This window comes from Drosophila hydei, unplaced genomic scaffold, assembly GCF_003285905.1.
Source record: "Drosophila hydei strain 15085-1641.00,03,60 unplaced genomic scaffold, DhydRS2 tig00000090-arrow-arrow-pilon, whole genome shotgun sequence".
In the NCBI taxonomy this organism is placed as follows: Eukaryota; Metazoa; Arthropoda; class Insecta; order Diptera; family Drosophilidae; genus Drosophila; species Drosophila hydei.
The window spans coordinates 557,455-571,268 of record NW_022045662.1 but is presented as its reverse complement, the minus strand read 5'-3'; the positions used below and the strand labels follow the sequence as shown (position 1 = coordinate 571,268).

The following is a 13,814-nucleotide window of genomic DNA, read 5'->3' as shown; positions in this document are numbered from 1 at the left end:
CTTGAGGGCACATGACGACTTTTTATGAGCAAGTAACTCTGTTGTGCTTAACATGAGAATAGCGATGTGTTAAATGCAATTTCTTATATGTCTATCGTCATATCGATAGCAGATAATGCAGCCCTCAACTCATTGACATGGACTGCATGCATTTAACAACACTGCTACATACTGTTTTTTTTTTTGACATTTGTGCTGCTTTTTCGTCTGCGTTTTTTTTATTGTGACACTGCAAGCGACGTTTATTGTGTGTTAATTTTAGTTAAATTCATTTTTAGCATATAATTTAGTTATTTAATTTATTACAATGGCTGAATTCTTGGACTCCGAAGCCGCCGAATCGGAGGTATGATTCTCTTGATCATTTTGCACGCGCGCTAAATGCGATTTCCTTACATTGCTACGCGTTCTATGTTGTAGGCGCGCGTGTGTGTATATATACATTTACACTAATATATAATATATATTTTTAATATATATTATATATGTATGTATATATGCATATGTATGTATGTATATATGTAAATATATGTATTGCATTTTTTTTTTCATTTGGCTGCAGGATGAGGAAGAATTAGATGTGCATGAAAGGAAAAAACTAAAGAAACTAAAAGCCGCCGTCTCCGACAGCAGCGAAGAAGAAGAAGGTGCGTATACAGTCCATAAAAGCCCGCTCAATTTATACATATTAGCTATTAATGTACACAAATTTGTTTGTCCCTTCAAAAATCAACCAAATTTCTGTACTGTTGTGTATGTATGCATATGTATGCATGTATTATATGTGTCATAGCCTGGACAATTGTAGCCGCCCCAATCGCTCTGCCTCCCCCTAAGGGCAGGTGTCTACGTTTTTGTTTACAACATTGAGGTTATGTTTAATGTTATTTATAACCTTTAGTGAAAAAAGTAATTTTTTTTTCATCATTGAGTGCGTTATGCATGAAATGTGATATAAAACTACAGGAACATACAAATATTGTAGATATTAAAAAAAAATGGGAACTAGGAACTTCTATATGTTAAATGGAAATGGAAATGGGAACTTCTATATATTAAATATTCCTTTCTTATAACCTTTCTAGATGACGAGGAGCGTTTGCGTGAGGAGCTTAAGGATCTAATTGATGACAATCCCATTGAAGAGGATGATGGCAGCGAAAATGATTCTGATACTGGCAGTGGAGGCGATGACGATGGTGGCAGTGGCAAGAAGCGTAAAAAGCACGAAGATGATGATCTAGATGATCGCTTAGAGGACGATGATTACGATCTGATTGAGGAGAATTTGGGCGTCAAGGTCGAAAGACGCGTAAGCCAGCTTTATTGATACCCAGAAATAATATAAATAAATTGATAACTGTTATGCTTTTCGACCATATTAGAAACGTTTTAAACGCCTGCGACGCATTCATGACAACGAAAGCGATGGCGAGGAGCAGCACGTGGATGAAGGACTTGCACGCGAGCAAATTGCCGAGCAGTTATTCGATGAGAATGATGATGTATGCATTTCAAACAATATATATATTTATATAATATAGAATTATATTTTTATAATTATGCTATATTCAAATGAATTCTTCGATTTATTGCCTTTTGCAGCAAAGCATTGAGCGACGCAGCGAGCGCAGCATTCGAGAGGCGGACACCTTTGATGATGAGGACAGCGAATCGGATGCTGATGATTTTATAGTGGATGACAATGGTCGCCCTATAGCCGAAAAGAAAAAGAAGCGTCGACCCATATTTACAGATGCGTAAGTATATATAGATGAACACATGCAACATGCATATCTGCATATCTGCTGGTTACGTTTGCAAAAAAGTCTAAAATATCTTGATCAGATTTAAGATTTTTGTTGAGTATTGAGCAAAAGTACCGATAAAAATCGATTTTAAGTGGTTTGATTTACTACTTACTTAAAATGTGATTACGATTATACAGATTAACTAGATATATATTGTTGGTATATACTTTAGACTCGATATATTTTATGTAAGATTTGATACACAGAACTTTTAGGATACGTTAGACTAGGTACTATATATATATTTATTATATATACATCCGCTTTGATTGACTGTTAAATTAAAAAAATGTCTTTCGCACAGCTCTCTGCAGGAGGGTCAAGACATCTTTGGAGTTGATTTTGACTACGATGATTTCTATAAGCCCGAAGAAGATGAATACGAGGAAGAATCCGAGGGTGATGAGTATGATGAGGATCTGCTTGGTGGCGATGATTTTCGTGCGGCCAAAAAGAAGAAGTCACCGAAAAAGAAGGCAATCAAAAAGACCATCTTCGATATATACGAGCCAAGTGAATTGAAACGTGGCCATTTCACTGACTTGGACAATGAGATACGAAAAACGGATATACCGGAACGGATGCAATTGCGTCAGGTGCCGGTAACAGCGGTGCCCGAAGGATCCCATGAACTGGACGACGAGGCCGATTGGATATATCGGTTCGCGTTCTGCAAACAGACGGTGTCCGAGCAGGAGAAGGCGGACAACCGAGAGAAGATGCGTAAACCGCCAACGGCTGTGAATAAAATCAAACAGACTTTAGAATTCATACGTAATCAACAGTTGGAGGTGCCATTTATAGCATTCTATCGCAAAGAGTACGTTAAGCCGGAGCTAAACATTGATGATCTATGGAAGGTTTACTACTATGATGAGCGTTGGTGCCAGCTAAACGATCGGAAAAGGAAGCTGAAGCAACTGTTTGAGAAGATGCGACAATTTCAATTGGAAACTCTTTGTGATGATCCAGATAAACCGTTGCCGGATGATGTACGCCTGATGCTCGATAGCGATTTTGAACGCTTGAGCGATGTGCAATCGATGGAGGAGCTGAAGGATGTCCATATGTATTTTCTGCTCAATTATTCACATGAATTGCCCAAAATGCAGGCCGAACAGCGACGCAAACAGCTGCAAGAGCGACGAGAGGCGAGGGCACGCAAACAAGCAACAGCTGCAGCAGCTGCCGCTGGCAGTGATGGCGAATCTGGCGTTGATCTTACTGAAAAACTTGATATGGTAGAGCTCGATGAGGCCGAGGAGTTGGAGTTGGCAGCTGAAGAGCAATTGAAACAGGCACCAAATAGCAGTCCCTATGCTGTATTTCGTAAAGCCGGCATTTGTGGCTTTGCTAAACATTTCGGCCTGACGCCCGAACAGTTTGCCGAAAATCTACGGGACAATTATCAAAGGAATGAAGTTAACCAGGAGAGCTTAAGTCCCACAGAGATGGCCAAGCAGTATTTGTCGCCGCGATTCATGACCGTCGATGAAGTGCTGCATGCTGCCAAATACGTTGTGGCCAGGCAGCTGGCACAGGAGCCCCTGTTGCGTAAAACAATGCGTGAGGTATACTTTGACCGGGCACGCATTAATATACGACCCACAAAGAATGGCATGGTCCTAATCGATGAGAACTCCCCAGTCTATTCGATGAAATATGTTGCCAAGAAACCGGTCGGTGATCTATTCGGTGATCAATTCATAAAGCTTCTGATGGCCGAGGAGGAGAAACTGTTGGAGATCAAGTTCCTCGATGAATTCGAGGGCAATGCGAACGCAAACGGTCCGCCTGGTGACTATGTTACAGAGGCCACACAGCTCTATCATCTGGATCAGTTTGCCAAAAATGTGCTTGAGTGGAACGCACTGCGTGCTGAATGCGTTCAGTTGGCGTTGAAGAAATGGGTCATACCCGATCTAATCAAAGAGCTGCGTGCAACGTTGCACGAGGAGGCGCAACAATTTGTTCTACGCTCGTGCATAGCCAAGTTATATAAATGGCTAAAGGTGGCGCCGTATAAGCCCGAGATGCCGCAGCATCATAATTTCGAAGAGTGGAGCACATTGAGGGGCATACGAGCCATGGGTTTGGCCTACGATCCGGACCAATCGGTGGCTGCCTTCTGTGCCATAGCCAGTCCGGAAGGCGATATCTCTGACTACTTACGATTGCCTAGCATACTCAAACGTAAGAATTCCTACAATAACGAAGAAAAGGCACAAAAATTGGCCGATTTGCGTAAATTGAGCGATTTCATCAAGATGAAGAAGCCACACATTGTGGTAATTGGCGCCGAGTCGCGAGATGCACAGATGATCCAAACGGACATACGTGAGATACTCAAAGACTTGGAAGCCAATGAACAATTCCCGCCCATTGAGGTGGAGATCATTGACAATGAACTGGCCAAGATCTATGCCAACTCGAAGAAGGGCGAAACTGACTTTAAGGAATATCCACCTTTGCTTAAGCAAGCTGCCTCGTTGGCGCGCAAAATGCAGGATCCATTGGTTGAGTACTCGCAATTGTGCGATGCCGACGACGAGATACTCTGCCTGCGCTATCATCCACTGCAGGAGCGTGTGCCGCGCGAGCTACTGCTGGAGCAATTGAGCTTGGAGTTCATCAATCGCACCAGCGAAGTGGGCTTGGATATCAATTTAATGGTACAGAATTCACGTACTGTCAACCTACTTCAATATATTTGTGGACTGGGTCCTAGAAAGGGTCAGGCGTTGCTCAAGCTGCTCAAGCAGAGCAACCAGCGGCTCGAGAATCGTACGCAATTGGTAACGGTTTGTCATCTGGGCCCAAAGGTCTTCATCAATTGCAGTGGCTTCATCAAGATCGATACCAGTTCACTGGGCGATAGCACGGAGGCGTATGTGGAGGTGCTGGATGGGTCGCGTGTCCATCCGGAAACATATGAATGGGCGCGCAAGATGGCCATCGATGCCATGGAATATGATGATGAGGAAACAAATCCAGCTGGGGCCCTCGAGGAGATCCTTGAATCACCAGAAAGACTCAAAGATTTGGACCTGGATGCATTTGCCGTCGAGCTGGAACGTCAGGGATTTGGCAGCAAAAGCATTACGCTCTATGACATACGCAATGAGCTCAGCTGCTTGTACAAGGATTACCGATCTAGCTACCAGAAGCCCAGCTCCGAGGAGCTCTTCGATATGCTAACGAAAGAGACACCGGACTCATTTTATGTGGGCAAATGCGTGACGGCTATGGTGACAGGATTTACGTATCGGCGTCCACAAGGCGAGCAGCTGGATAATGCAAATCCTGTGCGCATCGACGATTCCGATAGCTGGCAATGTCCATTCTGCCACAAGGATGATTTTCCGGAACTCTCCGATGTCTGGAATCACTTCGATGATAACAATTGTCCAGGCCAGGCGTCCGGAGTGCGTGTTCGCCTAGAGAATGGCTTGCCTGGCTTCATACACATCAAGAATCTGTCCGACAAACAGGTGCGCAATCCGGAGGAACGTGTCCGAGTCGCACAGACAATCCATGTCCGCATCATTAAGATCGATATTGATCGCTTCTCTGTCGACTGCAGTTCCAAATCGGCTGATCTTAAGGATGTCAACAATGAGTGGCGACCCAGGCGCGATGCCTTCTACGATTTCGTCACCGAGGAGCTGGACAATCGCAAAGTGACGGATGCCAAGGCGAAAGCGATGAAACGTAAAACCTATGCCAGACGTGTCATAGCACATCCGAGTTTCTTCAACAAGTCCTATGCGGAGGTCATTGCTATGCTCGCCGAGGCGGATCAGGGCGAGGTGGCTCTGCGGCCCAGCAGCAAGTCCAAGGATCATTTGACAGCCACGTGGAAGGTGACCGACGACATCTTCCAGCACATCGATGTGCGCGAGGAGGGCAAAGAGAACGAGTATAGCCTGGGACGCAGTCTGTGGATTGGCACCGAAGAGTTCGAGGATCTCGATGAAATCATCGCACGGCACATCAATCCCATGGCTCTGGCTGCCCGGGAGCTAATACAATACAAATACTATAAGCCGAATACGGCGCCAGCGAATGTGAATGAGCGCGATTTCATGGAGCAGCTGTTGCGCGATGAGAAGGCGCGTGATCCGAAGAAAATCCATTACTTCTTCACTGCCTCGAAGAGTATGCCAGGCAAGTTTCTATTGTCTTACCTGCCCAAGACGAAGGTGCGGCATGAATATGTCACCGTTATGCCGGAGGGCTACCGGTTTCGTGGCCAAATCTTTGACACAGTCAGCAGCTTACTGCGCTGGTTCAAGGAGCATTGGCTAGATCCAACTGCAGCCATGTCCAGTTCGATGAGTGCCACGCCCGCCAGTAATACGCCCACAAATGCGCACAATATGATGCGTCCGCCGCCCACATCGGCGCTCAGCTCAATTGGCGGCGGTGGTGGCAGCAGCGGAGGAGCTGCTGGATTCAGTAGCTCGGGCAGCATGACTGGTGGTACACCACGCAGCGGCATTAGCAGCAGCGATATGCGCACCTCCAGCGCCTACTCAGTAACGCATTCCATTGGAGGATCAGGTGGTGGTGGCGCTGGAGCTGGTGGCTATAGCAGCGGTAGCGGCAGCAGCTCCAACTTGGGCCTCATCAATACCGCTGGCCTGGGTCACTTCGGCAGCGGCACGCCCACCTTTGGCGCGCACATCAATACGCCGTATACTCCGAGCGGTCAAACACCATTTATGACGCCCTATACGCCGCATGCAACACAAACGCCACGCTATGGCCATAATGTTCCAAGTCCCAGCTCCCAGTCGAGCAGCAGTCAGCGGCATGGCCATTATGGTGGCACGCCACGCTACTATGACAATGTCTATAACAGCGGCAATCTGTCGCAGCAGCAACAGCATTCACATTCACAGCAGCAACATCCTCATTTGCAGCAGCATCAGCATCAGCAGCATCATCATCATCTGCATCAGCAGCAACGTGCCAAGGAGAATCTGGACTGGCAGCTGGCGAACGATTCGTGGGCGCGTCGTAAGCCCCAACATCAGCATCAGCACCAACACCAACACCAGCATCAACATCAACAGCAGCAACAGTCACAGCAGCAGCAACAACTCGGCTTGGCCATGACCATGGGTCTTGGCTATGGCAGCGGCGGTGGAGGCAGCGGCAGTGGCGCCGGCTCCACGCCCACCAATGAGTATCATACGAGCAGCAGCTCGAGTCGCAGTTCTGCTGCAGCTGCCGCTGCTGCTGCTGCTGCTGCTATTTCTGGTGGTGCTGGTGGTGGTATCTCTTCCAAGTCTTCGGTGCGCAGCACGCCGCGCACAAACACCTCACCGCACTCCATGAACTTGGGCGACTCGACGCCCCTCTATGATGAGAACTAGGACTCGGTGCTTCTGTGTTTGTGTGGGTGCGTGTTTGTCTGTGTATTTGATCTGGATTTAATTATATATGTATACATAAGTAATAAGTATATTACTCTGTACACTCACAAATTAAGCAAAAATGGAAACTCAACGCAAAAACAACCCTAAGCATTAAAAAAGCATTAAATAAATAACTACACAACAAAAGAGAAAAATATTTCAAATGCGATAAGTTTTTTCAACTGATTATAAATTTAAAATCGATTACCGATGTCATCGATGGCGATTGCCAAATGTTGCCAATTGCATAAAGCTGAGATAACAAAAGCCCAAATGTTGCAAGCCGACCGCAGCTCAATTGACAAATGTTGCCAGGCGTGCACAGCTTAGATGTTGCTATTGAAATTGTTTTCTTTATGCATCGGCCAATGTTGCCTTTCAAATTTCCTTTTGGGGCAATTTAAATCAGAAAGAGATAGAAATAACAGAGGCTTTAAGCATTTGCTGTTGATGTAGATATTTTAGTGCTGCAAGTAAGATTCTTTGCTTTTAAAAATAATGTTTTAAATTTAAATTTAAAATATATATTTATATCTATGTTTTGCCCATCAAACGTAGTTCTAATAAAAAAATCCTTCATCTTTCAAATTGCTAAATGGCCCCTTGAAAATACCTTTGGCTTGGTACATTTTGAAGTCTTGAATTAGAAAGAGATGGAAATAGCAGAAACAAAAAGGCAACATTATTATAAACCGTTATTGTTAATCGACCAATAATTACAAAAATTGTGGATTTTTTACAAATTGATTTATTAAAGGCATAATTTAAACATCATCAATATCAACGAGTTGTACAAAAAACATTATATAAAAAGGACACAAAGTTCTATTCTGCCCCTCTTCTTCTGTACGGAATGAAAGTTCAGTGTTGTGCAACGTGGCAACAATGTGTGCTCGTCCTTAGATCTAGTTCTTGGCCATGCCTCGCTTGATCGCATAGACCAGCGCCATTCCCAGTATTATGGCGCCCACAGCCAAACCGATTTCCCTGCAACTGTTGCAACAAATAAGAATAGAGTTAAATAGATATGTATATGTGTGTGTGTGTGTGTGTGTGCATATTAAGTTAGGCTAATCGAAAATAAGGCAAAATTAAGTTGGGATTTCAATTGGAATTTGCGCTCAGTGCAAAATGCAACATTGTTTGGGCGTGGCAATCGCAATCGCATTCGCATTCCCAGTGCCAGTGTCATCAGCTGTGGGCGTGGCACTAATTAATTAAACCAAAAAGAGTATAAAAAACGAGAAAATAAAAGCGAAACAGGCAAAAAATAACATTTTTGTTTTTGCTTAACTATTTATATGTATATATATATAATTTAGACACACAAATATATATATATATGAATTCTGTAATGAAATCAGTTAAAAGGAAATTCGTACCAATTTGGTTTGTTTGTGATCTAAATTCAAAATTAAACAAGATAAACAATTTAAAATTTAAAGAATTTAAAATATTAAATAAATTAACTAAAGCTTGAGATAAAATTAGCAAAGCTTTGTTAACTATTAATTAATATATTAGACAATTTTGAAACTCACAAATTTGTTAAATTTTATTTTTTATTTTTTTGTAATTTGCTTTGAGGTGTGCTTAACTTTTGTAGAATTGAACTTTGGTGCTAGCGAATGATTGGAAGCTTGAAGAAATAATATAGGAATATATATATACATATGCAGATACCTATATACATGTATGTAATGTGTGTAGACGACTATCCAATTATTTAAGTCATGCTATAAGCACGACATTGCGAATGCGATTCGAACTTGATTCCAATTTGAGCTCCTTGACTTCAGCTTTCTTCCCTTTTGACTGCCATATGGCGGCAGTAGTTTGTTAAGGGAAATAAGCTAGATTCCCCTTGGTGAATCTTATTGGATGAACAGTATTCTCAGATAGTTTTCAGTACATCTTATTGGGCGACATCCTAGTCGTTTATAACTCTTATGGGATATTAAATGCAATCAGTTTCCAACTAGCAATCATACAAAATATACACTGCGCATATTGAATCACAGAATCAAGTGGAATCGTTTCGCCTTCTGAAATGTGCTAATTAGATGACGCTGCCAATCAATGATGACGATGATGATGCTCTGATTGCTCATAATGAAGTTAGCTGAAATCTCATGCTCATGCTCATGCTCATGCTCATACTCATTTTCCTCCACTGAGTTGAATGTGTTTCAATAACAATTACTAAAAAATAAGAAAAACTGAAAAATCTTACCCGACCGATGGCTTTTTAATGTCGCTGGCTGCCAAATTGCCAATTAGAAATTTCTTCATAATCTCACTGGAAGCAATGAGAGCGACGAAGAGAAAGAGAGAGGGCAATATGAATAAAAGTCTTGGCTGCTGTGTCAACGGACACTTACCGAGCCTCCTGGCTGTGGCCCACATCGACGAATTCCCGTGTCCCATTGCGACCAGCAACAGATATAAGCGAGTCCTCTCCGCCAGGATGCTAAGCAGGTACATGAACAACAGAAATTCCAATTTGTTATCTACAAAAAACAGGAGTAACTTACCTCATGCAGAAACTTGGTCAGATCGTAAACCTTGTCCTCAATCACTACCCACAAATCTTCCGACTTGTTGTGCTTTTTGACCTCGGCTAAACTAATTTCCTTGCTCATTCTGTAAAGTTAAGCAACACCACAATTATAATCCCAATTAATTACAAAATATTTTCCTGAACAAAGTGTCTGAAGTGTGTCAGTGTGTGTGGAATTTTCTTACGACTACAGCTGTTCTTAGAGATGGTAACAACACAGTAGCGATTATTCGTAATATCGATATTCCGAGCATGTTGCTGGCAGTCTTTCTTCATATAAGCACATGATTGGAAACATGTTGCTAAATAAGCAATGTGTTTGCCATTGCCTGCATTACTCTTCCGATACATGTTGCTAGGGGCTGTCATGCTATCATCTACTTTACAGAAAGGCCCCACAATTAATCAAATAGCTACTCTAAGTGAAACGCTACAATATATTAAACGATCCTCCGTTAATAAGATTCTGCAAAACGAAAATTCACAAAAAACGCAATATCCAATTATTGAACGCACACGATGAAACTTTATTGAATATTTAAATATTTTAAGATTTTACGAAACATTTACTGCCAATTAAACATTAAATGGAATACATTTTTGTTATCTGAGTACATACATATATCGTTTCCAATATTTATATCATATAGCTGATTTTATAATTTTTAAATTTAATTTCCGCCACGCAGACGGAGCACCAAGTGCAAAGTTGACTCCTTCTGGATGTTGTAGTCGGACAGAGTGCGTCCATCTTCCAGCTGCTTGCCAGCAAAGATCAAACGTTGCTGATCTGGAGGAATGCCCTCCTTGTCTTGGATCTTGGCCTTGACATTCTCAATGGTGTCCGAAGGCTCCACCTCCAAGGTAATGGTCTTGCCAGTCAAGGTCTTGACGAAGATCTGCATGCCACCACGCAGACGGAGCACCAAGTGCAAGGTTGACTCCTTCTGGATGTTGTAGTCGGACAGAGTGCGTCCATCTTCCAGCTGCTTGCCAGCAAAGATCAAACGTTGCTGATCTGGAGGAATGCCCTCCTTGTCTTGGATCTTGGCCTTGACATTCTCAATGGTGTCCGAAGGCTCCACCTCCAAGGTAATGGTCTTGCCAGTCAAGGTCTTGACGAAGATCTGCATGCCACCACGCAGACGGAGCACCAAGTGCAAGGTTGACTCCTTCTGGATGTTGTAGTCGGACAGAGTGCGTCCATCTTCCAGCTGCTTGCCAGCAAAGATCAAACGTTGCTGATCTGGAGGAATGCCCTCCTTGTCTTGGATCTTGGCCTTGACATTCTCAATGGTGTCCGAAGGCTCCACCTCCAAGGTAATGGTCTTGCCAGTCAAAGTCTTGACGAAGATCTGCATATTCCCTTTCTAATTAAAATAAAAAGTAAAAAAATAAATGAAGAAATTTAGTTGTACGTATTCGTGAGGAAATTGACAAATTGATTAAATGCTAAACTGGGGTCACACTGACACATGCAACCCTGCAAGACTTGATTTGAACACCCTGCTCAAAGAAAGTGCGCAGAAAAGTTTATATTTTCTGCGTCGTGACCTCGTTTCATAAATTGGAGCAAATGACTGCAAGCACTAAAATAGTTTAGTCAGCTATGTATACATATGTACTTATGTATGCTTGCACTACATTGGTTCATTTCACCACTTCAAATTAGAATGACTAAGCCGTTTTCTCTCTTATAATCACATACAAAAATGCACGACTGTAGACACATACAGACATATATATAAATAGATGTATGTACATGTTCACTAAATGCACTTGTTCTTTGTGCGACGCCATTTTGAAGTGTGGAAACAATAAAATGGCGTTTGTAACTACGCACTTACGATGTGTGTACTTATATACAGTCTGTCAAGAAACACTTTACACAGTGGAAAAAATCTCAATTTTTTGACTTTATGTAAAAAAATAAAGAGTTTTTGTTTAATTTAACTAATTTTTTTTAATGGTTAACTGTTTAATAGGTATTTTTAAATCAAATTATAGAAAACAGAAACAAAAACAATAATGGTGAAACTTAAAAAACAACAAAAACTTAGATTACTCATATTTTACACTGTCAAGAAACTCTTTACACATTTTGTTCTCTTCATCTGTTTTGCTCTGATTCTAAGAAATAACGGGGCTTTACCGTTAACTATGCCTTTAGAATCTGTCTATGCATCTCTATTTTTGTGTTTATTTTTCACTTTGTGCGAAATTTGGCTGAGTACACATATAAAAGCAATACAAATTTTGATTAATAATGCCCGGAAAGAGATTAAGCTTCGATGTTGTCCAATTGATCTTCTACAATCGGCAGTTGGGCAAATCAGTTCCAGAATTAGTGGAAATGTTTTCTGTGTCAAGAAAAACCATATACAACGTTCTCAGTCGCGCGGAAAATGAGGGAAGACTTGAGGCAAAGGGTGTGGGTGGCCGAAAAAAAAAGATATCTGATCGGGCAAGCCGCCTTATGATGCGAAAGATCAAATCAAATCCCCAAATCTCGACCAGAACTCTTGCCAAGGAGCTCAAAGAAGAGTGTGGTGTGGATGTGTCCCACGAAACGATCCGTCAGGCTATTCTACGGCATGGGTATTCTTCGAAAGTGGCACGTAAGAAACCCTTGCTGTCGTCGACAAATGTGGAAAAGCGCTTCTGTTTTGCTCTTACTATGCTTAGGCACCCAGAGGAGTATTGGAAGGACGTTATATTTTGCGACGAGACCAAAATAATGTTGTATTACAACGAAGGTCCGCCCAAAGTATGGCGAAAGGTCTCTAAAGCTTACGACAAAGCGAATATCATTCCAACAGTCAAATTTGGAAAGCTGTCGGTTATGGTTTGGGCCTGCATTTCCAGCCAAGGAGTCGGTGATTTGGTATTCATTGAAAACACAATGAATGCCGAGCAATATTTTCAAATTTTGAAGACAAATTTACACCAAAGCGCAACCAAATTTGGCTTTATTAGTGAAAATCGGCCAACTTTTAAATTTTACCAAGACAACGATCCAAAACATAAGGAGTATAATGTACGTAATTGGTTGCTTTACAACTGCGGAAAGGTCTTGGATACACCACCCCAAAGCCCAGATCTCAACCCAATCGAACATGCGTGGTCTTATTTAAAGAAAAAGGTTGGAAAAAGGAATCCAACCAACCGTGGACAGCTAAAAGCTTTCGTACTGGAAGAGTGGCAGAAGATACCCCTAGAGTATATTCAAAACTTGGTCAACTCAATGAAAAGAAGACTCCAACATGTACAGAATGCTAAGGGGGGCCATACTAAATATTAAGTATTTCAAAATTAGTTATAATTAGTTTTACATTTTAAATTTAGAACAATATATAAGAAGTGTGTAAAGAGTTTCTTGACAGTGTAAAATATGAGTAATCTAAGTTTTTGTTGTTTTTTAAGTTTCACCATTATTGTTTTTGTTTCTGTTTTCTATAATTTGATTTAAAAATACCTATTAAACAGTTAACCATTAAAAAAAATTAGTTAAATTAAACAAAAACTCTTTATTTTTTTACATAAAGTCAAAAAATTGAGATTTTTTCCACTGTGTAAAGTGTTTCTTGACAGACTGTATATTACATAGAACTTGAACACTTTAGAATTAAAATGAAAAGAAATAATGAAGGAACTAAAATTCGTAAATTTAAAATAAAATACATTTTATTAGCTATACGTTTCCTTAACTGCATGCGTATGCATGAACGTATCGCTTTATATATGTGTGTATATGTATGTGGGTGTGTGTGTATTACATGCATAATTTTCTTTGTTCCCAAATGCAATTCTTATTTTCAACGCTGACTCGCAAAATATAGATTTTTTCAATCAACTCGAAGACTAATGTTTTAATATCTGAATTTACATACCTTTTTATTTGCGTAAGTTTACTATAATTTTAATCAAGTATTGAAATAAATTTTTTCTTGCACTTTTTGATTCTGGAATATATGCACTATAATACGCCCGCTCTGGCTGAGTACTGAAATACGATTGCGG

At 41.5% G+C, this 13,814-nt stretch overlaps 3 protein-coding genes across 5 annotated transcripts; 1 reads left to right on the top strand and 2 right to left on the bottom strand.

Annotated features, from left to right (window-relative positions):
• The first annotated feature begins 182 nt into the window (after window positions 1–182).
• On the top strand, window positions 183–7,374 carry LOC111598101 (transcription elongation factor SPT6). The gene is made up of 6 exons (XM_023313152.2): window positions 183–346; window positions 563–647; window positions 1,086–1,312; window positions 1,386–1,505; window positions 1,606–1,760; window positions 2,116–7,374. The coding sequence occupies exons 1-6, from the start codon at window positions 308–310 to the stop codon at window positions 7,190–7,192; spliced, it is 5,703 nt and encodes a 1,900-aa protein (XP_023168920.1). The 5' UTR covers window positions 183–307; the 3' UTR covers window positions 7,193–7,374.
• A 592-nt stretch (window positions 7,375–7,966) lies between these two features.
• On the bottom strand, window positions 7,967–9,995 carry LOC111598180 (probable cytochrome b5 2). 3 transcript variants are annotated; one of them, XM_023313275.2, is made up of 4 exons: window positions 9,769–9,993; window positions 9,616–9,704; window positions 9,468–9,533; window positions 7,967–8,227 (listed from the first exon to the last, which is right to left on the bottom strand). In XM_023313275.2, the coding sequence occupies exons 1-4, from the start codon at window positions 9,874–9,876 to the stop codon at window positions 8,140–8,142; spliced, it is 351 nt and encodes a 116-aa protein (XP_023169043.2). In that variant the 5' UTR covers window positions 9,877–9,993; the 3' UTR covers window positions 7,967–8,139. The 3 variants fall into 3 exon arrangements, with proteins under 3 accessions (XP_023169043.2, XP_023169044.2, XP_023169046.1); XM_023313276.2 differs by lacking the exon at window positions 7,967–8,227 and adding an exon at window positions 8,274–8,443 and having other exon boundaries at window positions 9,769–9,995; XM_023313278.2 differs by lacking the exon at window positions 7,967–8,227 and adding an exon at window positions 8,788–9,407 and having other exon boundaries at window positions 9,769–9,994.
• A 455-nt stretch (window positions 9,996–10,450) lies between these two features.
• On the bottom strand, window positions 10,451–13,803 carry LOC111598106 (polyubiquitin-B). The gene is made up of 2 exons (XM_030223010.1): window positions 13,685–13,803; window positions 10,451–11,164 (listed from the first exon to the last, which is right to left on the bottom strand). Exon 2 carries the CDS (start codon window positions 11,153–11,155, stop codon window positions 10,466–10,468), a length of 690 nt encoding a protein of 229 aa, XP_030078870.1. The 5' UTR covers window positions 11,156–11,164; window positions 13,685–13,803; the 3' UTR covers window positions 10,451–10,465.
• Between the last annotated feature and the right edge of the window lie 11 nt (window positions 13,804–13,814).